The 26888-nt window shown below is 43.0% G+C and overlaps 1 protein-coding gene across 1 annotated transcript in view; it reads right to left on the bottom strand.

Moving 5' to 3' along the window:
* The window catches only part of TMX4 (thioredoxin related transmembrane protein 4), a 28616-nt gene extending 12889 nt beyond the window's left edge, over nucleotides 1-15727 (bottom strand). The window contains exons 1-5 of the mRNA XM_058679899.1: nucleotides 15343-15727; nucleotides 11637-11752; nucleotides 7337-7382; nucleotides 5695-5823; nucleotides 3490-3535 (exon numbers count right to left, since the gene is read on the bottom strand). Coding sequence (XP_058535882.1) covers nucleotides 3490-3535; nucleotides 5695-5823; nucleotides 7337-7382; nucleotides 11637-11752; nucleotides 15343-15524 — 519 coding nt within the window. The 5' untranslated portion in view covers nucleotides 15525-15727. The remainder of the gene's footprint in view (nucleotides 1-3489; nucleotides 3536-5694; nucleotides 5824-7336; nucleotides 7383-11636; nucleotides 11753-15342) is intronic.
* Nucleotides 15728-26888: the final 11161 nt, after the last annotated feature.

The raw sequence follows: 26888 nt of genomic DNA, 5'->3' as shown, positions 1-26888 counted from the left end.
TTCACTGTCCCGGTTTATGCACTTTTCGGGTGGTTCTGCGATTTGACTTGACAGTATTAGTCCCCAGAGCCAGCTTCTGCCAGCTGGTATAGCGGCTAAGTCCTTACACCCCGCATCCATTCTAATTTATGCTTGCCCCAGTAGGAGATAATTTGCTCAGTCTGGCTTTTCCCTGGTCTAGTTCCCATGCGGCACACAGGTGTTGTAGCCCTGCTTAGTGTGGTCTGTCCCCAAACCAGCCCACGCTCTTCAGTGGGAGTAGCTGTCCGGTGAGGGGACCAGCCCCTAAATTTCCATGCCGGCTCTGCCCCTCCTGGTTCTCACGTGTGCTGGTTGGGCGCTGCAGTCAAATCTAGTACCAGTAACCTCGCCCTGACATTCCACATTGTACGCTGGTTTTGTCGCAACCAAACCCGGCCCAACCCACACTCTGTTCTGGTGTCTGGATATGCCAGTGGACAACATGCACTGATTCAGCCTGGTCTGTTCCTGTCATGTGCCAAATGTATGCCCGTGGGAAATTTTCCATGGCCTATTCCGGGCTGTTTCCTATTGTGCTTCTTGCGCTGACCTGGAGGGTCTGTATCTTACCAGAGGAGTTGCCCAGGCACCTCCACATACAGATATTTCCTCACATTACCTTCGAAAGCAAACTTTCCCTTCAACAATCTGTGAAGACCATGATGAACTTCACCTAATCTCCTCTTAACCTACAAAACATATTTATCTCCTGACCTGCATTTCTCAAAGATTCTGTGCTAAGATCCTGCTGTCGGTGCTGCCTGACATCTATTCACCACAGTTATCTTATGACTCAAGCATTACAATTCTGCAAGCCAAGACAGCTATCTGGTTATACGACTTGGTCAACTTTAATGTCAACCCAGTTTGCAGTGCATAATGTTCAGCCCTCAGTGAAACTTCTCATCTACTTCAAGAGAACAGAAGGAAAACCATGTAACAGTCAGACTCTTTGGAGTGAGGGAAAATACTGCTTATTATTAGTTCATGTGGGAAACAATTAGTCCCTTCCTAGATTTGAATGCAGCTTGAATAAAAAAGATAGAATTCAAGCTTCAGATTAGCCACTGCTGTAAAAATCCAATTAAAAAAAGATGGAATATGTGTATGTGTATTCATATAACATTTATATATTTGTATATACATATATGCAAATGGATGTATAAGAGATTGTTCTTACTTTACCCCAACAACTATCAGTGTGCATGAGAATCCACACGAGCTCTTTAAATATTCCAAAACTAGCACAATGGCCTGTGACCATAACTTACAAAAAGCAACACTGGGACTCACTTATAAAGATTTTTTGAAATATTTTTGACCTATGTTAAATTTCAAAGCGATTTTATTAAGTCTGCTTGGCTTTGTTCCCCACTGTAGAGAACAAACTGTTGTGAGACATAATCAAGATTCTGTAAAAGCTCCCCAATGCACCTCCTACCTGCTGGAGCTCGCAGAAATGACTTAGTGAAATCAGACAGTCACACAAGCTAGAGGGCCAAACAGTTTTTCAGCATGTTTCCTAAAGACCAACTAGTAAACATTTTATTTGCATCAGCCACAGCTCTGTGTGCCTCAGTCATAATTACTCAACACTACCTGGTGTAGCACAAAAGCCACGGTGCGTAAGGAGTGAATGCAGTTGTGGTCTGAAACTTTATAAAAGCAGGTGGCTCAGACACTGTGAGTAGCTGGCTGACCCCCAACATGAGCCACTTTCAGGCTCAATGATCTTGATCTGTAATGTGGAGAAAAGGTGAAGTGAAGGACAGAAGCTCTTTTGTTTGGCTGACAGACTTAATGATCCAAGGGATTATGATCTTCATGCTAAGTTTCATCATTCTGATCAGTGTATGACTGTCTACACAGACTCATCACCTGGATCCGCACACCACAGAAGTGGGACTTACAGAACAAAGTGGAACTGTAAGTTGATGGAGGCCATGCAGTAGGTGTGTATAGCACGAAGGTGTGAAGAGAACAGCTCCCTGACTGGCAGGGCCCGGGGAGCTACCAGCTGCTTAGCAGGGCTAAGTGGATTCATCTCTGACCACCTTGACGCAGTTTTCACTCCCCTTCGCATGGACTCTCAACCACCCCACTATGTAATCTATTGAGGCATTGTCTGCCCCTGTGAGATGGCTTTTACAACCAACATGAGCTTAAGAGTTAATGTTACTGAGGATGTCCTGGTGAGTGGGCCTTTAACTACACACAGGAGTATAATTAACTCTGTGCTGTTTACCCATTGCCATAAAATCTGGCCCAGATATTTATCATGCTTTCCGGGGAATGGCTTGATAAGAGGAACTCTAAAGTTATCCTGTTACTGTGACCTTAAAGGTCATTCTGCTATGACAAAGAATATAGTTACTATGACTCTAAAGGCCATACTGCTATGACGAAGAATATAGCTACTGTAACCCTGAAGCCTATCCTGCTAAGGCAAAAAATATAGTTACTGTGGTCTTAAAGGTTAGCCTGTCCTTGCAATTCTTTAGAATATAGAAAATGTAGCTGTTTTAGTTGTTTTCATAAATTTTTAGCTAAAGGAAATATAGGGTGATTTCACTAACATCATAAAGAGATATTTTTGATTATTGTTTGATCACTTATGAAGTTGTAGAGCCTGCAGTTGTAGAGGAATGTAATGTTTATAACTTTTTGTTTTAGATCTTCATGTTTTTTCTCTCTTGATGTATTTCTCCCATTTAGTGATAGATAAGTTGTAGAACAAGAATTGTATTAGGAGTGTATTACTGCATAAGATGTGTTGTCTATTGAAAAACTCTTGGTTGCAACGTTGGAATGGATAATGCCTTGCCTAATACTGAAACAATTTGTAGAATTGTCTTTGGAAACACTCGCTCATCCATTGTAGAGTTGAAACTTAAATAGAGTAACTTAGCTCATTGCTAACTGCAATTCTTTCCGCCGTTTTTACCCTTGCTTTACTTGTTTGGTTAACAAACTGTGAGCTTACAGACCTATGGCCAACTAATGTCAATAACCCTGATCCCCACAGACCAAGGCCCCAGTCCTTTTAACTCATACGTAATTCAAGGTAGGGGTCTGGTTGACACAGATGGCGCCTAGGTTATAGCCCAGACCTGAGGAGAGCAGATGAAGACTGGCAAGCCAAGATAAGCAAGGAATGTGGAATCCTTCCTCAATCCTTCCTCAGGAAGTTGTAAATTGTGCCCCCCTGAAGCTGTGTTAATATGCCCCTAAGAAAAAACTTTGTACTGCCTCTGTATAAATAAAGCGGACAGCTTTCTCGCTTTGTCCACTACGATCAAGGAATCTGGTGGTCCGTCTCCTTTCTTTCTCTCTTCACGCCTCATCCACGCACCCTTCCCGAGCTCCGAACCTCGGCTGGAGCTGGACTCCGGCAGTAAGTATCTATTTTCCAGTACTTAATATATCTATATTCTTAGCCTGAAAAAAGTTTCTTCTGAGATTACTTACCCATATCTTGCCAGAGATGCTAAAAAGGCCAGCCATTCCAGACATCCTGAACAGAAATGAAGGGAAGAATCATACATCACGAACCTCAGGATTACCACTCCTCTCCCAGGTACACACAGTGCTGTCCCTCTGGCATTCACGGACATTCTTAGTTTCAATTTTGTGGACATAATCTGAATCACTCTGCTGCACATACATTCCAATTTTAGTATATGTGCTGTTGAAGCGAGCACATGCACATACATTCCAATTCTAGCCCTAACCCTAACCCTGTAGGGCTTCGCGGCGCACTCTTGGAAAACACCCAATGAACAATGGGAAACATCAAAGAACCAGCTGATTGTTCTGGCGGCTTCATAAGCCAGCCTGATTTGGACAGTCAGGAAAGCCCGGGCCTTATGGCAGGTTTTCCTTCTGTAGGGTCTGAGGAAATAGCTGACTGCCTCTCCCCTCTGAAACTTAACATCTGCATCCCCTCTTCCCGTCAGTGATCAGGCACTGCTCCTACGTCACTGTGAAACTAGAAGCCAAATGTACTCTTTTCCCCTCTCACCACCAAATCTGAGCCTGGTGCGCAACTACATCTGCCTGCTTCCATCACAATAGAGAAGGGCTGTGCGGCTCTGTTCTACCACCAGTTCTCTGGCCAGCAACAGGGCCCTGTCCTTCCCTGTTATATCCGCAATTCTCCCTCCCACTTGCTCAGGAGCGCAGAAACATGCTCTGCTCCTTCCTGGTCCTCATGTGGCTTTCCAGATATACCGACAAATTCCATCAAAAAGCAATCGGCACTTGCTCATTTTTCTTCCTCAGCAAGTGTGTAACCCATTCAAAGCTGCTTCTGAGACTAACTGTCCACATCTCAAACTAGCTCTCTTTATCTTTAATAATACGGGACACATGTGACTGCTTCCTCCCTCTCAAACAAAGTAAACCCTTTACTCAGTTTCTGGAAGCCTTGGATAATTATTCCTTCACTCACCTCCTGATCTGAGGGCAGCCAGGGATTCCATCTTAAGTACTCCTGCTCTTCTTTCCAGGTGTTCCCCTCCCTTCGGAGTCTAAACAGCCCCAATTTGTGTTCATTTGTATTCTCGAATTCTCCATGGAGTCGTTTTGTATCATGTACCCGAGCTGACATCCCTATTGCCTGCCTCAGGAGCTTACCATGTCGCACCCACATCAGTGACTGGATACAGGTAATTGATCAGTGATTGATACAGGAGTCACTAAGGATTCAAAGCAGGAGCCAGTTTTCACCTGTGAGTACTCAGCTTGTCTCCCTTCAAAACATCAACACTCATATATGCCACCCTAAAACAAGCTCTGATCACTGACTAGCCTGTAGCTTTTGCGTCCTTCATCTTGCTGCCTCCCTTTGAGTTTTCAGAGGAAAATGGAAGGCTCCTTTCTGCCAGGTTCCTTATTGAATTCCTAGCACTTACAAAACATGTGACACAGAATTAAGACACAAACAATTACACAAGGAAATGCTGGAGGTAAGCTGGTTTTATAGAAATTTGTGTATTTTTTGAGTATTAATATAGATAGCTATAGATTATTATATATGACCATAGACTATCTAGTCCTGCTATATTGCATAATTTGTTTCTATTTGAGGAAGGGTATTTCATATGCTTATATGTGCTCAAAATTAACTACAAATGACATTTTATTCAAAATTATAATCAATCGTGAGCACTGTTACTATGATTTAGACTAATTCACCTGAACAAATAAGATACTGCCTGCCATTGTGGCCAAATTTTCTCAGCAGTGCTAAGCTAAGCAGCTGGCAAATATACTATAAGACTTTATTTTTCACATCTGAGCCGACTATTCCCTACAATGACTATAATAAAGAGAAACTTTCCGAGCTTACCAATAAAATCAAAAGGAATAAGGAAGGGCAGATGGCATTTTAGATGACATACTGTTCAGAGAAAACAGTTGACATGCCTTAATGGAAAAGCTGGAGGAAAGGCTTTCTGTAACCTGTCCACACCTAACTACTTCACTCCCAGTACACTGAAATATGTGTAGGTCACAGGGTCTGAAATACTGCCAAGGCCAAGCACGGGCATGTGTGGTCTGGGTAGTTGGACGAGAACATGAAGAGAAGCGCAGGGGTTCATGAGAAACAGGCAAACCTGGCACCTCTTGTTTTAATAGCAACACCTTGTCATTAAAAAATTAACAACTTACGTCAAAGAAGCTGGGGATTTCCAGCCAGTCAGAGGCTCAACTGCTTGCCATTTCTTCTCTAAGATGTAATTCTGTAGGTCTTCAAAGATTCCTGGGCCCCGGTAACGGCGGAATATCCCATCCTTTGCGCTATAAATTATTAACACAAGTAGAAAATGAACCCATCAAAATAACAGTTTAGAGATAATAAGAATCAAAACAGCTATCAAGCATTACATGAATTTCACTTAAATGTTTAATTGGTTCAAAGGAAGAAAATTATGTGGCTAGGGACAAATCAGAAAGTGGGCATTATTTTGAAGCTGCTGTAAATGAAAACCTATATAACTAAAAAGCACTGAGCATTCTAGTACAATCTGTGATTCCAAATTAAATTCTGGACAGTGTTTTAGGTGCCAAATTACATTTTACTATTTTTGTTATAAGTTACTTTAACTTATATCTTACAATAGTAAAATAGCCATCATTACCAGGTTAAAAACGCTGTATCCACATTTCCCAAGTCATGTCTTCCCAGTCCGTGCTCCATAATCCAACATCTGCCTTCAGCACCCCACCTCATGCTCTGTAGTTCAGCTTGCCAAGGAAGAGCCCATGCTCACCTCACCATTTTCTCCATCAAACACTAGCTGCTCCACAAGAATGATGAGGATTCTCTCCCCATGACTGCACTCAACCTCTCTCCAGTGGCTCCTGCATGCCATAACCATGGGCACTTGCTTCTCATTGTCATGGGCACTGCCCACTACTCAGAACCACTGCCTTCCTGCTTCTACCTGGCTTTGGACATCTCTAGATGTCCTCCTCTCCTAACGACTATCCCTTCTCAGTCTCCTCCATATGGTCTTTTCTTGGCAGATATTCTAAGGCTGCTTAACCTCAAGTTCTATTCTTGGTCTTCGTAGGTAGATTTTCAGGATAATATTTCAACAGTTATCTCCCTAAATGCTGGGGAAATCTCAATGTGCATCTCCAGTCTAGATCTTTCTCCTGAGCTATTGATTCTGACATCAAACGGTAACTTACGCTTAGCTAGCATATTTGCCTATCTGATCTCCATTTCCATAGCTCATCTTATTTGGAGGCCTGCTCACAGCACTTACTAACTGTACATACTCTGTTGATAGCCAGTGAACTGACAGCTATCAGTCACCGAGCTCTTACCTCCTAAGTAGCTCTGGAGACCATTCTTTCTATTCTCTTTTCCTACGACCACTGGAGCCTCTCTCTGCTCCATCCAGCACAGCTGAACCGCAGCTGATGGCTGGCCCTGCAGCATTGGGCACTTCGAGTACACAGAGGGATCTCATGTTCCCTGGGCTTTGATATGCTTTCTCCTTTATCTAGAAAGACTGACCACCTGATGAACTGAACCCATCCCACCTTATATTACAAATCACTGCACTTTTCACTGTAACAGGAAGTAGTCATCTGTCCTCCCGCTCCAGCCTGATCCTTCCTGATACTAGTTCTCTTTCCACAGCACTCGAAGCTTCTCTCCCTTCTAACATATCAGGACAGACCGGTTTTTCCCTCGTACATCATGTTGAATGCATACTGGACATGGAAGACAACTCAGAATTCTCAGTGTGCATTAACTGATTTCCAAACTTCGCAAGACCAGAAAATTATTCAAACTTACTGAAAAAATGCTGGGAGAGTAGTGACAAAGAAGCGGCCACTGAGACCTACAAGAAATGAACACACACACACACATGTTACAAGTCAAAATTAGAGTAACCCAAGGATCTAAAACTCCAAGAACGTGCATCTTTGAGTTGGCTTACCTAATCAATTATTGAAATTGGTGTAATTATTGATTCAAGTTTACCAGATAATTAAACTTAAAAAAAATTTTATCCATCTTCATTAACCTAACATTTTTCAGTTGCTGACACACAACTTATGTTCAATGGTTACCTTGGAGTTTTCTGGCTTACCTGTCAATTGCAATAGAAAGAGGCTGAAATGACAGATGACAACGACAGAGTATACAGCTGGGTGAAATGCTAACTAGCCCACTTACTAGTTTTAATGCTGTGCAAAAATAGCTTAACACTTCTAGGCCTCAGTCGCCTGATGTGTAAAAAATGGATATATCAAAACCTAAAGGAATTATTCTGAAGTTAAATTAAATCATATGTGAAAGCACTTAGGAAGGTACCTGTATTAACCACTTGTAGGTATTACTATATAAGTTATCAATTTAAAAGAATAATAAGGAATATAAACTAACTGAAATCCTATTTGAGGCGGTCTTCAAAAATAAACGGACAATATATATTATAAAAAAATTACACATGGATTTCAAAACTTGTTGAACAAAAATTAACTTAATTCCAATTCTGAACAAACTGTTTTCAGTGCCATCATAGAGTCTGGCACATTTATAAAATCAGCCAAAAACTGCACACAATATATGTGTATAAGCCACATTTTTTATATCTGTCTTAGTAAATTCCTACTAACACTAAATTGCTTTAAAAAAAAACACAAATATTTTTGAAGATTTCTTTCCTATCACTGGAAAGACATGTCAGATTTTACAAAGAGAAGGAGATACGGAGAGGAAGATCTTCCCTGTGCAGGTTCACTCCCCAAATGGTCATGACAGTAGGAACTGAGCTGATCCAAAGCTAGGAGCTTCTGGGTCTCCCGCATGGGTGCAGGGTCCCAAGATTTTGGGTCACCTTCGGCTTCTTTGTCAGGCCAGAAACAGGAAGCTGGATGGGAAGTGGAGCAGCTGGTTCACACAAGCCGGAACACCCGTATGTGATCCCAGCACATGCAAGGTGAGGATTTAGCCAATGAGCCATTCCTTAAGCCCTAACACTAAATTCTAATACAAAGTATAAATGCTATGCTACCAAAAGACAAAGATAAATAAAACCTTCAGTCACTAAGCAGATATTTATGAAGATCCTTAGTTCCAGGGACTATGAAAATTGCTCAACACATAAATGAACAAAAATATAAGGCCTTTGTCCTCATAGACAGAACTTACAGACTCCTGACAGAGGGAAATCATTTTATAAACTAATTGTGATTATGGCTATGAAACAGGCACAGATTGTGAGACTAAAGTTGATCACAGACCTGTACCTGTTACATTTCTATAAATGATATTTATATGAACATCACAAGTGAGTAAAAGGAAGAAAAGCTAAAGAATTGAGGGGAATTCTTGGATAGTATGGAAAGAAAACAGAAATATCATCACTTTTCATCACTTCTACCTTTCTTACTGAAAAACCAATTGAACAAAATCAATTGCCATCCAAATCAAGGGCTCAAATTTTACATACCTGTGGTCCCTTACAAATTAAAACAGTGGAAGCTTTAAATAAAATGGATAATTTGTGGTTTTATATTTTGTAAGTTAAATCAATATTTAGTATAGTCATTGAGTATCCACAAAAGACGATCACTTTTTTTTTTCTCATGCCAACCAAGCACTCTCAAAACATCCCAAGGTTCTTAAAAAAATATATATAGTTCTTGGTTAAATTAAGTCAACGTCATAGGAGAAACAGTTGCTATATAAATGTGTCATTATACATTGAAAACAACAGACACACAGAAACACAAAGACATACATACAATCTATACACACAATAACATAAACATGAGGGAGACACAAGGGAGGAACAGTGGCTGGCTTAGCAGTTAGGATGCCCCCATCGCCTATCAGTGTTCTTGCGTCTGCTTCCTGGCTCCAGAGTCTAGCCGTGCAAACCCTAGAGAGGCGATGAAATAGGCTCAAGCACTTGGATTCTTGTCACCCGTATGGGAGACCTGAGATGAGTTCTCGCTCCAATCTCTGCTCCTAGCACTGTAAGAGTTGTTGTAGGCATTTGGGGAGTTTAGGCATTAAGCCAAGGATGGGAGCTCGCTTTGTTTCTTTCTCTCTCTTCCTTTCTCTGCCCATCCTCCACCCCAAATTTTTCTATTATTCTTTTATAAATGAAAATAAAGGTGACTTGAGCCAAGGTTAACTGAAGCCTGTAAAAGCACTCTAAAGGCATTTTCATCTGTAACACTGCTTAGATTCAACTTAGTAGGGAACAAAGGATCTTGTAACGCATTTCCTATTCCAAATATTTAAGGGAAAACCTACTGGTGGTTCTCAGTGTTTGAAAATTGTCTTGGGCCAGTGCTGTGGCATAGCAAATGCAGTGCTGGCCCCCCATAGGGCACTGGTCAAGTCTTGGCTGTTCCACTTTCAGTCCTGCTCATGAGCCTGGGCAAACAGTGACAGACAGCTCAAGTCCTACGGCCCCTGTACCCACGTGGGGTCCCAGATGAAGCCCCTGGCTCCTGGAGTTGGCCCGGCACACCCATCCACTGTAGCCATTTCAGGAGTTAATCAGCACACGCAAAAGCTCTCTCTCTAAATCTCACTTCGCTCATGCTGACTCTCTCACACATATACTCTCCTCTGTAATTATGCCTTTCAAGTAAATTTTAAAAATACTATTAAAAAAATATTATAGGCTTTTGGTTTAAAATAATCAGTACTGAGTGTATCTCATTTCTTTTCTGACTATACGTTCATATAGACTATTCAAAAATTTTACCTAACAACAGATAAAGAGTATAAGGGAAGTATAATTCATATTTAAAAATTTTTTAAATGGAGTGAACAAGTTAATGGAATCTCACCACCTGTACTCAGATTTTACTTTTATCATGTTATATGGAGGATTTCTAACAAATTTCTGACAGAGGTAAGATCATTGTGGATCTTTAACCCTAAAGAATAATTTCACATCTTATTTGCTTATTCCAAACATGTGGTGTTTCTTCTCATGGAAACAGAGTCACTATTTAACTAGGTACTCAAGCTTAGTCACTGGTGGTGACAGTATGAACCTGAGGATGAGTTTCTTAAACTCCCAGCAGCACCTCTGAAGTACTATTACTATGCAGGAGACTTGTCGTGGCCAACACTGCCATGGAGACTGGTTTTTCCAGCGTCCTGGAGCTGCAAGATGAGGCCTTTGAGACATGGCCTCGCTCAGGACTGAGTTCCTGCTCGCATGGGACTGCGTCAGTTACCGAAAGGTCGGTATGTCGCAAAGGGAGTCTGGCCTCCTCCACTCATTCTCTTGTGCCCACTGTCACACATCGGTTCTCTTCCACAAACACTCGTGCCCCCTTGCCCTTTCCCATCCAGCACAGCATTGCAGCCTGCAGCAGCATGAGTCAAAGTCGGCCTTTCTTCTCACAGAGTTCCCGGCTGCAGGTATTTTGTGAGATCAACAGCGAGGAAACTAACACTTGTCAGCAGGCCAGCTTCCAGCTTGCAAAAACACAAGTTCAATGTCACCATACAGCAGGGATGAGAATCATTTTTCCACAATATCATTTGTGTGACATACAAAATTACCAACTTAAAAAAAAATTAGCCTGCCATAGATCTATTGAAGTTTGAGTTCCACCTGCAGTTGCCCTGGGAGGGCTAGACCAAATGATTTCACCAAGGGCTAGATAGTCTCTATCCCAGAAGGAAATTTCTAAGTAATCCAGAGTCTATGTCACGAAAAAGGGGATGGGTCAATTGGGAAACTGCAGATTGAGAGAAACTAAAAGAACCTAACAACCTTGAATGAATTCTAATTAAAGAAAAAATCTGTTAGAAAAAATTAGGAAGCTTTTAGCACATTAGACAATTAAGAATAAGGTATCAAGATCTCTGAGACTTACTTTCCATGACTCAGCAAAGTAATCACAATATAAGTATGTAAATGCATAATAATGATGTAAATACATACATTTATATGTATAAGCACACAGCTACATAAACAGATGCAAATATGCCAAAATGTAACCTGTTGACTCAGGGTAACCAGATCACTGACTCAAGGTAACAGGAGCACTGTGCCCTCAGCGTCCTCATCTTTTGACTGTTTATGCTTGCAAGGAGTCCATGAGGACAGTACCCGGCTCTTGGATGACATCCACCTTCCCCACGCTGATCTGCAGGACCTCTCCATTCTTGGCGAACGTCTCCCACTCCGAATCCGTCTGCTGACAGGACGGACACCAGGGGGCGTAACTGCAAAAGGAGAACAGCCCATCAGCAAGGCAGACAGAACTGGACGCCTGCACATGGGATGGGGCTGGAGCTTTTTATGTCACTTGACTAGCATGTGGTTATACGAGGACACACCGGCACACGAAGGGCAACAGCCAGCGATGCCTAAGAGGTCACCCCAAACCTTGAAAAGCTTCTTGGCCCTAAACGCCTGTGCCACAGTGTGGCAAAGCATCAACGAGCATCTCTCGTGAAGCAGCACCTGAGCATCTTCTGACAACCGAGCATCCTGCTCTGCCCCACCTGGACTCTGCTTCCTTCAGAAGTCAGCTGACAAGCAGTCCCCAGAGATCAAGACTACCTCACCAGTCACTGCCTTCCCCGGGCCCCAAACCTGAACCTGACGTTCAATCAACAAGCAGGACAAGCCACCCACATGCCCTTACTGACTGGTACAGGTAAGTTAAGGCAGGGATGTCCTTCCAGAAACAGGAAGGACAGTAGAAGGACAACATCATAATGTCACATTTCTAAGGAACACGGGCTTTGTAGCACACTCCAGGCATCAGCTGGAACAGGAGCCTCCCAAGAAAAAACCAAGAAAAGCAGTGCTTTCCAAAGAGCTTTACAAAGTTTCAAAGAAATCTTTTCCTCTGGATATTAGTTAAAAGGTAGCAGGTCAGAATTTATCTAGTTAGATGTATCCACAGGACAGATCATAACGTGGGCCTTCATACTTCAAAACAACGGTGGCATTCTCTCGGTGGTATTCTCTCAGACTGACAGAACGCCAGCCATACAAGTGTTTAAAACAGCAAGAAGCTGCAGGTATCTGGAGGACAGGACAAAGCAGTGGGAATAAAGGAAGCGCAGAAGCTCCTTCCCGGATCAAACTGTCTTCCTGTCTCACAGAAACAGAAAACTTCTCATCAGCGGTGAAGAGGCAATGCAGTTCATCAAGCCAGCTGCAGTGACACAGCACAAGCAGGGACGACCACTGTGACACAAGGTACAAGGTACAAATGCAAACAGGAGAGACACTGAGCGTACAACAAAATTCAGTACACACTAAGTCCACAGACTTAATAAACACGTGAGTAGCAATGGAAGATGCTTTAGATCTTTAAAACAATTTCAGACGAGAAATCCCTCACTGCAAATATCGACTTTAAGAGATTCTCTCTTAACACAGAAGTGCGTTTTTAAAAGCAGAACTGATGTCGCAGCTCAAAGAACTGACCATTTGAAAGACAAAGAAAATACAGCAAATTAAATTTTATAATAGAAGCTTTTCCCGTCTCAGAGCAGACAAACACTGCTCCTTCAGAGTAAATTATCAATACCAATAATGCATTTTGAGGACTTTGTATTAGTTGGAATATGAAAGAAAAAACTCCCAGAAGAAAGGCAGCATATAAGCAAATAGGCAAAGGACTGTCATTCAAAGTAATGTCGAACTTTTAACACAAAACTCAGTAGCTCACCACTTAGAGAAGTCAATGTCTCAGCTACGGATTGCTGATAATCTCCACTTTATTACAGCCACGCCTCTGGAACAACGTTAACAGCTTAGGCAGTAGCAACACATTTTGTTTATCTCTCCTATGCAATTAGGAGAATAATCTGGTAGCCCAATTCCTGGAAATTTCTATTAGGCATATAGTGTTACAGAGACTATAATGGACCGCGTTGGATTAAGCTGTTGGATTTTTTTTTCCAAGGAGTGGTAACTACAGAACAACAACAAGAAACCAGTCCTAAAGCAGGCAAGAGCCACATATTTCTGCAGTAAAAGGATTCAGGCTTCAGCAGACAGAAGCAAAGTGGCAGCACTGCCCTCAGCCCTCTCCTTGGCAGCCTCGTGTCCACCCCCACTGCCTGCTCCTGAACGGCCCCACGCCCCCCGAGTGCACCCATGGCCCGCTGGCGGCACTGCCCAGCTTCTGGGACTGCGCCTTCCCAACGAAGGACCATAGGAACCATAGTCACGGGAGGTGTTGGCTGTCACTCATTTACACGCTTTGGGGGCTCACACTCACCAAAGCTCAAATGCTCTCAGCTATTTTACTTGAGATACAGCAATTCCAAAAGGAAGCACCAAGGTATTGACATCATTAGGCACAGCAAGGCCTTTGTGCCCTGTCCTAACACCACACGTAATGGGGAAAGCCAGCATCTCAAGTGACTCCCAAGTGAGTAAGCATGGCGGAAAAGAAACAAAAAAAAAAAACAACTCTTGCATCATCTGACAAAAGGTACAGCTTCCCTGTCCCTTCTAAATATTGCTCACCTGCTAATCCTACCCTAAAGCTCCTCTTGCTTTGAATGTTTCTTAACTGGAACCTGAGGGGCCGGTGTTGTGGAACAGCTGGGTACTAGTTCAGGTCCCAGCTACTCCTGATGGAGCTCCCTGACAATGGTCTAGGAAAAGTGTGAGGCTGGCCCAAGTGCCTGGGCCCCTGCAGCCCATATCACAGCTGTGAAAGAAACTTCTGGCACCTGGCTTTCATCATGACAAGTCCTGGCCATCGAGGCCGTCGGGGGTGTGAACCAGCAGATGGAAGATCTCGTTCTGCCTTACCCTCTCTCTCTTAATTATTTCAAATAATTTGTTAGGTGACGCAACTCCTGACTTTGAGCTCGTATTAAGGTTTTCATCCCCTATGTACCTGCCTACAATCTGAACTGAAGAAATCAACAATGTTGGCTTTAACTATGAGTCTATATTCCCCATGTGAGCTTCATTATCAAACAGCAATGACCAAAGAAACACATTTCCAGAAACCACAAAGAGACGCAGTCTCAACCACCATTTCTACATTCATATACATTTTTTCCTTAAAAAGCCACCATTGTGTCACGGTCCTGGGACTAACCTCTGCAGGGTCCACCTCCAACCTTCCTCCAAATGGTTCCGTCCTCCACTACAAATTCACTTTGCACTCCAATCAGCAACCTCCTTGCCTGCAACTACCTCAAAACTACTTTCCCATCTCCTTCAAGTACAAGTATTAGCCACCTCCTCTGGTAAAGGGGCAAGCCGTTAATGCTGTTCCAGAAGACCCTCACTCATTTAGGACATGTCCCCCCACGCCCAAAGGCCTCGCTCTAAAACTGTCACAAACATCAGCATTTAACTGCAGTAGTGGCTTCTACACAGAAGGCAGCCATGCTTGCGTGTCTTTCACAAGGCCACCTCGACGTCTTCCACAGGGAAACGCAAGTTATTCCACACCAAGTGGTCTGCCTGCCCCTTTCCGCAGCATCCATTCAGCAACCCCTCCCTGTGCTGTGCTGTGCTCTGCTGTGCCAGGGGGCAACAGCCCCTTGTCCGCCGCACGCACTCCCCACGTGTAAAAGCACAATTTTCCTGCAGCTTGGCCCCCCTCTGCCGTCGCCCCCTTGGAGAAGCTGACCACTCCATCCCCAAAACACTTGACTCCCCAGAAAAGCCTGGAGGGAGCTGGCCCGCAGCCGCGAACTCGGCGCCCGCAGCTGTCAGCGCCGGGGCCGGCGCGCATGCGCAGGTCGCGGGCCCGCGGAGGCGAGGCGGCGCCGGAGTTCTCGAACTCCGGGACGCGGCGGCAAGCGGGGCGGGCGGGCACACTCACAATTTCAGCATCCACTCGCCCTCCATCACCAGCGTCCAGTTGGAAGCGGACATGGGTTGGACCCGGCTCTGCTCCGCCGGCACCGCGGCCTGCTCGGAGCCTGAGGCGGCCGCCGCCAGAGCCAGCCAGGCGGCCAGGAGCGTCGTCAGCAGCGGGCCACCGCCGCGGCGCCCGCCCGCCATGTTGGCGTCTCCACAGGGTGTGTGTGTTTGCGTGTGTGTGGAGAGGGAAAAACGGCGGGGCGCCCGGCTTCTGCCGACCGACCGCCCGCCCGCAGTAGGGAGCCTCCGGAGGCCGCGCGGGAGGAGGTGCCGCGCCGCGCCGCCCCGCCCCGCCGAGCACCCGGCAGCGGTCGCCACGCGAGCCGCCGGCGCCGCCTCCGACCAGGCCCGGCCCGCGAGGCCACGCCCCGCCCGCGAGGCCACGCCCCTCCCCTGTGCTGCGGTTGCCCAGGGAGCCGGTTACCGTGGCAACAGTCGCCTCTTGCCCGTGCCAGCCGCGCTGACAAGGAATACAGGACCCAAACTTGTTTACCTTAGAACCTGCGCTGTGTTCCGAGCTCGGGGTCCTGGGAGAGATGCAAAGGGGACGGGACGAGGGGCTGGGCTGATGGGTCTTTGTAAGACCTGGCCAGTCCTGCCTAACCCACCTGCATTTCAATGGTGGTAGCTAGGGATTGCCCAGTAGGATGAATGTTTCATGAAACAGGAAGGAACATCTCGCGCATATATCCACGCAGCATTGCCTAGATGCAGAGCCTAAGTCGACCAGACTATATCACTGCATCTTCTTTACAAAAAAATGAGTTTAATTTTAATAGAAACCTTTTAAAAATAGGACTGACGGAAGGAGTCACATAAGGTGGCCAGTTACCTATCAAATCGTCCTCCCTGTTCTCAGCTGTGATGTTGTCAGATATAAAAGGGGAGAGCATGACTTTCAAATCTCTTTCCAGATACACATTCCGTGCACCTGTTGCCTGAGAGCGCCGAGCCTTTAGTGTGTGAGGCTGGATTGCAAATAGAAGGTGGGTGCTTTTCTGCAAAATACGCACTTTCCGGTGTGCTAAGCATGAAGCTGATTGTGGTTTACTGATTATGAAAAAGATGTGGTTTCTTTCCTGGAGTTTAAACAAAAAGCTGCACAAGTGAGAGTACGTCAGGGCCCATGAATTCAGTCTCCAGCCAGTAAGACAGAACAATTTTTACTTGTAGAGAAGATCTTACCTGCTTTAGGTGTCAGTAAGTAGTAGCTGAAAGCTACCCGTGAACCCAGCCCTGAGTCATCGAAGTCCAACATTGGAGGGCTTATCAAGTGTTGTTGTAAATTAAGAAAATGCCTTGGGAGAGATTAAGACTCATTGCTGCTGTGTGCACACCATGCCTACAGTCCGTGGGAAACATTTTACTGTGCTTACAAAAAGAAATGGCTCCCAAACGGGAAATCGTTGTTTTCGGGGCCACCATTTAGGAACAGGATTGGTTTTGAAAAGTTCTTAGGGTAGCAGCCGCTGTTTGGGAATTACTGGTTGTGATGAGTGTCGTCAAGATGTTAGGACTCTGGGTTCCAGCCTTAACTGGTTGTAGACAGGGAAATATTTATGGCTGAATGAATATGATGTCTAGAATTTGTTCTGAAAGACCCCAAAAATAAAATGTTGGTCGCAGAAGGAAGATGGAGGGAGTGGGAGTGGCACGAGTCGCTCTTGAAGCTAAGTTCCTCTTTCTGCTTTGTCTACTGTTGTGTTGAAAGTCAATGAGAAAGAACATCAGAGGCCCACCCTTGACCGCAGACACGTTGCTCAGACACTCCATGTGCCTCCCACTGACTGTGCACTCCAGCTTGCACTTTCTGGCCTGCAGAGTGAGAGGCCCGTGGGGGAGGCAGTGAGGAGGCACCTAGCGGGGGCCCAGGGCCACTGCAGTCAGATGTGCCCAGCCCCTGCATCCCAGCCCTGATACCTCCTAGGCAGGGGATTCGGGTACTACCACAAGTCAATATCAAGGGTCTCTTTAGTTGCAGATGGTAATACAGTGTGCTCCAAATGGTTTCTGTGAAGTAATGAAGGATTGCCCACCAAGCATGGTTGGATTCAAATGAGTGTATGTATTATTTGGAAGCAGCAACATACTGTAATGCTTCTAGGGTTGTTATTTTTTTGCCATGTTTAATGCACTTATTATTATGCTTGTGTGTGGTTCGCTCCCAGCTCAGCTCTGCCCACCTGACATTCCAGCCTCTGGTGTTTCAGTAACACAGAGTTCCTCCCCAGTGTCCCAGCACGTTACAGACTTTTCTGCCTCCTGACTCAGGTCAGAATACTCTTCTTCCTTGTCTCCCAGCCTCCATCTTGGCAGGGGTTTAGAACTCCAGCAGCAGGAGTTGCAGTCTCTTCTCAGAAGCAACAATGCTTCTGTACAACTCGGCATTTCTTCAGTATTGTGAGAGTTAGATGTAGTCGTCATGCTCTCCCCTCATCCCTTCAACCTACTAAAAATTCTTCAAAGTATAGGTCTTCACTTTATGTATCTCTGTGCATAACAGAACACAGGATGCATAGCAATAGTAGGGGCAGGCAGCTTCAGACCCAAACCCCCAACAAGCATGCTGCCTTTGTGTGGCCAGGCCTTTGTCTGATCATCTTTGGGTGTGGTCTGGGTCTAGTGGCTCATTTCTAAAGTATAGACTATGGAAATATCACTTCTGTGATCAAGTTATACAAAAAACAATAATAGCTTCCATTAGGCTGGGGCTGTTTCCCTCTGGCTGACTTGCTCTGAGATTCTATGCGGAGAGCCCTAAATGATAAAGAACTCAAGAGAAACTGTGGCTTCATTCTGGCACCACTTAAAGAGCTGATTCTTCAGGTAACCATTGATAGAAGTGAATCCTTGTCCAGAGCTGCTGAGATGACTAAGGCAATGAATGACCACCTACAGGGTCCTCCACCTAGAGCAACTATGAGGTAACCCAGTGTGGGTGGATTAAACCTCTGAGAGGCAAGATAAGTGGTTATGCAGCACTGGGTAGCTCACAGTATTATCATTTTCAAATTTAAAGTATGGATTTAGAGTTTTTAAATGATGAGTATCTGATACTAGGTGAAAGAGCTTTTAGTGTCCAATGGTAGCATTGTGATACAGCCATGGTTAAACAAAAATACATGGGTGCTAGACTGGACCCTGATGAGATGACGTCATAGAAGGGGAGTTTGGAAGAAGATGATTGGTCCACATGCAGCTGTCTATACTCCGTGAATGTGTTTAGTCAGTGAGTGGAAACAAAGGCAATGCGTGCATGTCAATCCCAGCTTACAGAATCAAATCGAAGGTGCAAGGTGCTCCAGTGTTGCTCCTGCTGTGCATATTTCAGGGCAAAAGTCATTGTTAAGGAATAGCTTGACTTGCTGAAGTGTCTCATGGAGAAGAAATGATCTGAATATATTCCTGGTTTCTCAGTGGACTTCACACAGACAGGTTTTTATTATAATAGCCTATCACATGGGCTATTTTCACATAACTATTCATCCAGAAGCTTCATTCCCATGGTCTCGGGGTTGAGGGACTCAGCTGCACTAGTTTTGTTTGTGTCCCCCCTCATCTAGTGGCAGCTACTTGCCGGCTGAGGCAAGAGCAAGCTACGTTCTTCACAGATACCTTGCCTGGCACCTGGCGCCAAATAGCCAGAGCAGCTGAGCACTACTCAGAAATCTCTGTTATCCAAGCAGCAAGAATTCTAAAAGCAAGAATTTCCAGAAGCTAGTATTTCTTTCTTTCTTTTTTTTTCTAATTTTTATTTTGAATCTTATGATACAATTACATAGAGTCTGGGATGTCCCTCCACCCAAAAGTCCCACCCTCTGGCTGATTTTCCCCACCTTGTTTCAGTAGTATAGTTCTTCATAAGGAGTCACGATTCCATCAGTGTGCCTCGACATTGCAGGTACAGACAGTGTCAGACAGTCCAGCTCTCATTGTCTACACATTTCCAACAATTTCATTGGGAGTCCATCCTTGATTTGGAAATAGGGATGCATATTGCATTGTGTCCTCACTTCTGGATATGATAGTCTCCATTACTCCATCACTATACATTCCAATTTGCATGATGGTTTCCTTATACTAGAGAGAACATATGGTATTTGTCCTTTTATGATTGACTTATTTCACTGAGCATAATGGTCTCAAGTTCTTAATGGGACCTGGATACACAGATCTAAGAGTGTCACTTTTGCTGTATGCTATCAGCAGTAACAGTCAGCCCAGATCCAGAGGAGAGGAATTCCTTGATAAGAATCCTCCAAATCAGTCTGCCTAAGCCAATGGCTTCCTTATCTCCCTTATTCAACTTAGGAGGAGCCTGGGGACCTTTGGGGGACCGGGTGTGGTATTCCAGAAAGCAGTCAGGCAGTGACTTCTCCTCTTGGACCTTTTCTGAATGGGCCTTGTGAGACATTTGTTTGGGCAAAAGGTTTCTGGAAATAATGATCTTTGATCTTTTGGGCGGCCAGATGGTTTGGAATTGTATGATTTAAGTATGCATGAGACTACAATTTTGTTTTGTTTTGTTATATTGGCTTAAAGAAGAGAGTAAAAGGCTATTATGAGACTTATGTAAGCAATTCTATCAGGATCATAAAACTATCTTTTGTACTTGGAACCTCTCTTCCCCTTAATTATGGGTATAAAAATCCAATTCACCATGAGAAATAGCAACTTATTCTTTTTTAACTTCATTAATATTATTGTTATTATTATTACTATTTTATGATACAGTTCCATCGGCTCTGTAATCTCCCATCCCCCTTTCCAAGTCCCCCCTACACACACACATACACACACATACACACTGATTTTCCCTCTATTTTTTTTATTTTTTTAAGATTTATGTTATTTTTATTGCACAGTCAGATATAGAGAGGAGAGGCAGAGAGGAAGATATTCTGTCCACTGATTCACTGCCCAGGTGAATCACTGCTGAGCCAATCCGAAGCCAGGAGCCAGGAGCTCTTGCGGGTCTCCACAGGGGCACAGGGTCCCAAGACTTTGGCCTGTCCTCAACTGCTTTCCCAGGCCATAGAGAGCTGGATGGGAAGGGGGACTGCCGGGATTAGAACCGGCACCCATATGGGATCCTGGTGCTTTCAAGGCAAGGACATTGGCTGCTAGGCCACCGTGCCAGGCCCTCCATCTAGTTTTATAATGTGTGGTCCTTCATGAACAGTCATTAAGTCCATCATGCTGTTATTGAAGTGTTTCCCCACATAGCAGCCATGGACAATGTCAGAGAATCCAGCATCCTACTGTCAGGACATATTCAACAGTTTCACCAGGAGTCCATCTTTGGTCTGGATATGCAGAGGCGTAGTGCACTTTGTCTCCGCGTTGTCAGTCTCCTCCCTACCTTTATCATACGTCCCCTTAAATACAGCTTCAAAATCGCAGTCCACAGCAGGGAGAAAAACAGAAAATTTACATCAATGTGAAGTTAAACAACATGCTGCAGAATGACCAAGTGATGAAAAACATCAGAAACCTTCTTGTGGAAATCGATTCTACTGCATGACCTGTTTAGCGCTGAAGAGATGACAGTAGAGAACACCAATGCCCATGAGATGAGGCAAAGACAGTGTTGAAAGGGACATTTACAACATCAGGTGTTTACAAATAATCAAAATGTGTCTTACGAATGATCTGTTAATGAATTACAAGGACTTACTTTTCAATAAGTTTCTTTCAAGACACAAAGGAATAGGAAGTGTGAAAAGATAAAATTCACAGCAAAAATCATTGGATTTGAAACCAAAAAAACTGAAACAAGGTCCCTAAGAAGATGAGCAAAAAACCCTCAGCCATATTAACAATGTGCATCACAAGAGAACAACTACTGAAAATTAGACATGAAAAAACTTATATTCTAATGGTAGACCCTTCTAATACATAGTTAGAGGCAATGGTTTTGATATAGTTGACTTGTGAGTTAGTTTTAAGAGGATAATTTATGAGAAATAAGGAACTATATAATAATAGGATGTAGAAACACTATATAATAGTTCTCTTATCAAGTATGGTAAAACCGGTATGGAAATATTAAATAATCTAAGCAATGTTGTAAAATTAGTTCATAAAGTAATAATAGTACAAGAATTTAATTACACAAACAGATTTGCTAAATGCCTTACAGGAACAAGAGGTGTAAGGGAGGATTTAAATAGGACACATTAAATGTCCTAGAACAGATGGTAGAAGAAGCCATAAGGGAAAGAAATGCATTGTACTCAGGCTAGAGACTAGGAAAAATTCCAGAACAAGATGTAACAAGGGTTATCTCTTGCTAAAACAAAATAAACTAGTTTTTTCCAAACTAGTAAGTGAACTCAGGAAAGGAGTAGCTGCACAATAGAGAAATATTCAGGGGCCCAGCACGGTTGCCTAAAGTCTTCGCCTCTCATCTGCGGGCATCCCATAGCGATGCCGGTTCTAATCCCAGCAGCCCCACTTCCCATTCAGCTCCCTGCTTGTGGTCTGGGAAAGCAGTCAAGCCTGACCAAAAGCCTTGGGACCCCATACCTGTGTGAGTGACCTGGAAGAGGATCCTGGCTCCAGATCGACTCATTCCCAACCATTGTGGCCACGTGGAGAATGAATCAGTGGATGGAAGATCTTCCCTCTCTGTCTCTCCTCCTCTCTGTAAGTCTTTCCAATAAAAATAAATAAATCTTTAAAAAGAGAGAGAGAAAAATACAGGAGTCAATTCTCTTCCATTCCATAGAAACAAAAATCTTTTAAGTTAGAAGTACACAAGACATAGGGAAAAAAACTGGAGTAATCGCTATGACGTAGATGTCAGTTCTCCCAAATTAGTTTATAAATTTAATGTGATCTCATTTTGAAAAAAATCTGCAATTTGATGGTATTCTAAATGTATATGTTCAGCTAGTGCTTCAGACTAGCCAACAGGTGTTTAAAAAACAGCAATGATGTAGGACTTGGTCATTTTAGCTGTTAAAATATGCTTGGAAGTTACAAAAAAACAAGGAGATAGTGGCTTAAGAAGAAGCAAAATGATAAAGGGTTCATATTAAAGCTCAAGGGAAAAAACTATATGTGTATTAGTGTTACTGTATGTTAGACACCATAATAACAAACTCTAAAACCTCAGAAGAAGCATGACTCATGAAATTTGTTTCTCTATAAAGAAAAATCTATTCAGAGATTTTCTATTCAGAGTCTCCAGGGAAGCTGTGCACTGAGCAGGGTCTACACAATACAGGCTGCTTTAGTCTTTGAGTTTTGCTATCTCAACAAAGGACCTTTTCCATGGTCATAGCAGAGATAGAGGGATGTAAAAGACTGCACAGAGCTTATTTCCCCAGTGCAGGTGTTATACGTATCAGTTAAGTCAGCAGCCAACTGGCCAGAAACGATGACACCCTGAGCAGAGGCAGGATTGATCTACAGAAAGTAAGCATTTGATGGAAATAATAGTATCAAAAACCGCCTTTTAAACTAGCGGGGAATATTGTCAGTGGTAGCACCTTATCTTCTTCATCAAGAGAGAAAACTACCCCTGTGATTAGTGGTACTCACACAGGAATTCCAGGTGCACATCAGTAAATATTTTCAGAGATTTGCTCTTTCTGGAAATAAGTTTCATACATATTCGTGACAAAATTTAAAATGCTCTTTGAAAAAGTTTTGGGGAATAATTTTATAATCATTTGGTGGGCAAAGCCTTCCTATATAACAGTAACATCAAAAGGAGACTGGGAAATTTGCTACACAATGAAAAACATCAAACAAAGCCCAACTGGACAAAATATTAATTATACAGTTTTAATGTCGCTGAAATTTAAGAATGTCTACAAATAACTAAAACAGATAAACCCAATAGGATAACAGAAAAGAACAAAAACACCTGCAAAAGAAGAAATAACAAATAGTATTAACAAACACCACCCTAAAGTGGTTGAAGGCATTGTAGAATCCCCAAACTGGGTCAGCTCATTCAACACATAGAAAGCCATTTGTTGACTTTGGGTGCTGAAAGAAAGTAGAATTTATTGCCAAACGCAGAGCAAGAAATCAGTTATTGCTTGATTCCTGGGCTCCCCAGGGAGTTAGGGGTGAAGATTCTTATGCATTGGAATTGGGACTGACGGCTGCTTGAATCTCTTGTGTCCAATATTGGTTGCTCAGTGGAGCTTACTGAGGGTTTGATTGCAATGGCAGATGAGTACATGTTGCTAATGCAAATTGCTTATCAGGGAGGTACATTTCACAGTTACTGATAACTTACGTGATGACTCCCTGTGATCCAGGCTAGGATTCTACCAACTCGGATTAGCCACCCCATACTGTAAAGTCCTTTGTGGACTCGAGTACAAGGACTTCCCTTTTGTACTTCTTGCTTCCCTTTAGCTTATGATTATAGTTGGTGTTTGGGAACCTGGCATGTGTGTGCCCATTTTTAAATAATACTAAGTTTTAACTGGAAGAGAGGGAGGTACTAAAGTTACTCTATAACAGTTGTGTGCTTCAAATGTGGCAAATGATCCATGAATAAAGAAAAACAACTTAATTGAATGAAAGTTACACAAAGTAACTGAATGTCTTTAGCAATCACCAGGCTCAGGAAGTTGCAGCATAACAACTGGTGCCTTCATTTGATTAGTAAATTCTGGTGGGCACATGTTGTGCATGGATCTTGTACTGATGCCTTGAGAGATTAAAGGAAGGAGGCATTAAATGATTACAAATTCACAAATAAGGTAGCTCTTGGAAACAGTAACAAAGAAGAAATGAGAACGTGTTAAATGAAAATATCCACATATAAGTGGGAATTTTAGAACAGGAAGGCTAAGAATATACCAGTTAAGATCCTGAATTTTAGAACTGCTTGGTTATACAGGAAGACAACTGTTGAAGAGATGGGACAGAGAAAATCAGGTGGCAAAAATGGCATGCAAGAAACTCAAAGTTTAAACTTTAAGCTGAAAAAAAAATCTAAAGCTTATTATCTTAAAAAAGCTATCTCTGCTTGTTTCTTGGCATTTGGAGATCAAAAATTCCTGAACTGTATTTGTGTACCTACCACACTTATTCAAGATTTATCTTATTGAACACAAGAAACTGGAAAGGAACACAGATGTCCATTGAGTTTACTTCTCTGCTCCAAAGCGATAAAACTAACTAAACCACCAGCTCTTGTGCATCTACTAAGAATTTACTTTGCTTTTTGGATCTCATTTTAGGACACGTTTCCAGATATTTCAATAAAAGATTTTTCAGCAGATTGAATAATCTTCAATAATTTCACTAGAACGGTGTTATATAAAAAATGCAGGAATTCCTTATTTTTTGCACCAGAATGAACTTAGCTTTGAGGCTAGCATCATGTACAGTGAGTTAAGCCTCTCTTTCCTAAGCCGCATCCCATCTTGGAGTGCCAGTTTGAACTCCAGCTATTTTACTTCCCAACCAGCTTCCTGCTAACGCATCTGAGGAAGGTCGCACACAATGGCCCCAGGGCTTGTGACCATGTCACTCATGTGGGAGACCAGGTTAGAGTTCCTGGCTTCTGGCTCCACTGGATGCAACATGGGGTTTATTCTTTCAAAAGAAATAAACATATTTCTTTTGAAAAGACAGCTTTTATTTCATATTATACAAGATTTTTGAACTATTCAAGTATTTCATATATTTCTTTTTTTAAAGATGTATTTATTTTATTACAAAGTCAGATGTGCAGAGAGGAAGAGAGACAGAGAGGAAGATCTTCCGTCTGATGATTCACTCCCCAAGTGACCGCAGTGGCCGGTGCTGTGCTGATCCGAAGCCGGGAACCAGGAACCTCTTCTGGGTCTCCGATGTGGGTACAGGGTCCCAAAGCATTGGACCATCCTCAACTGCTTTCCCAGGCCACAAGCAAGGAGAGCTGGATGGGAAGTGGGGCCGCCATGACTAGAACCGGCACCATATGGGATCCTGGGGTGTTCAAGGCGAGGACTTTAGCTGCTAGGCCATGGTGCCGGGCCCCTTCACTTGAAATTTTGACAATCAAAATTGAACGCAGATACGTATTAAAATATTAGCTAATGAACATATGACTTCAACCTTTTGTACTTCATCTAAAATAATGTTAGGTAATTGCTTGACACTAATTTTTGTGTTGCTGTTAAAGGTCAAAAAAACTGAAGATGTATTATTAATGGTAAGGAAAACAATATACAAATGAAGCAGAAATTGGTATTTCATATAAATCGGTAGTACAATTCACTATGAAAGCATTTAAGATGATTAGACTTTAAAATTGTCACTGCTGTAGAAGACAACTTTTGCAACACCATTTGTCCTATGCATTTGTAATATTTTTCTTGTGCTGCTAAGGATGTAACAACCCACATCTCACCGGTGGGGAGCTCTGACTAGATGAGTTTGCTGGTTCTCGTGGGTTTAGAGAATCATTCATTCCCGAAGTGGTTCATTCCCCAAGTGGCCACTTCCATTGTGTCTGATTCCAAAGTACCAATACCCCAAATGACCATTCACTAACTTGTAAGATTTCTGAAATTTATCAATGTGTTCTTGCAGTCCAGGGAAACCTGACTCTTGAGCAATACTGTAAACACTGGCAATCACATACTAATTTTTAAGAAGCATAGATTTATCTATTTTTATTAGAAAATCAGATTTACAGAGAAAAGGAGAGGCAGAGAAAAAAGATCTTCCAGACGCTGGTTCACTCCCCAAATGGCCACAAAGCCAGAGCTGAGCCAATCCAAAGCCAGGAGATTCCTCTGGGTTGTACACATGGATGCAGGGTCCCAAGGCTTGGGGCCATCCTTGACTTCTTTCCCAGTCCACAAGCAGGGAGCTGGATGGGAAGTGGAGCAGCTGGAAATCTAACTGGTGACCACATCTTTACTGGTGCATGCAAGGTGAGGATTTAGCCACTTAGCCATCATGCCAGGCCCAGCACACTAAACATTTAACCCTTAATTTGTTTAAGTATTCATGTCATGGATAACCAACTCTGGCATACATTTATAAAATATATGAATATCGGTGTGTTACATATTTATGTACTAGAAATAATATACTTGACTGAATCTTACCCCATTTATTTCCATTAGATTTCTTTGATCACTAACCAAAAACATATGCATTTGAGTGAATTCTTAAAAATAAATGTAACTGGTATTGAGTTACTGCTTGCATCTCTTTAGTCATATGCACACGCAAGGAGACACACACACTTCAATGGAGTTTTTAAATGACGTGATTTAGCATAGGTGCTCAGGCTGTGGTGGTGGTCCTATTTCCAGGATAACTAAGTGATGCCTTTTTCCCGTAAAAGATTTATGGCACTGCCTGATCACTAATGAATCATAATTTTTTTTTAAATCACATAAGAGGCAGCATGTACTTTAAAACATCTGTAATATTACAGCAGCACCGTATTGTCAAGTTTTTAGCATCTACCTATTTTTTACCAACAAACTGAAAATAGATTTCTCATACTTAAAGGATCAGAAATATGAGGCT

The sequence above is a fragment of the Ochotona princeps genome, chromosome 22, assembly GCF_030435755.1.
Source record: "Ochotona princeps isolate mOchPri1 chromosome 22, mOchPri1.hap1, whole genome shotgun sequence".
In the NCBI taxonomy this organism is placed as follows: Eukaryota; Metazoa; Chordata; class Mammalia; order Lagomorpha; family Ochotonidae; genus Ochotona; species Ochotona princeps.
The sequence above is the reverse complement of the archived record's forward strand: the minus strand, read 5'-3'. Positions and strand labels throughout refer to the sequence as shown.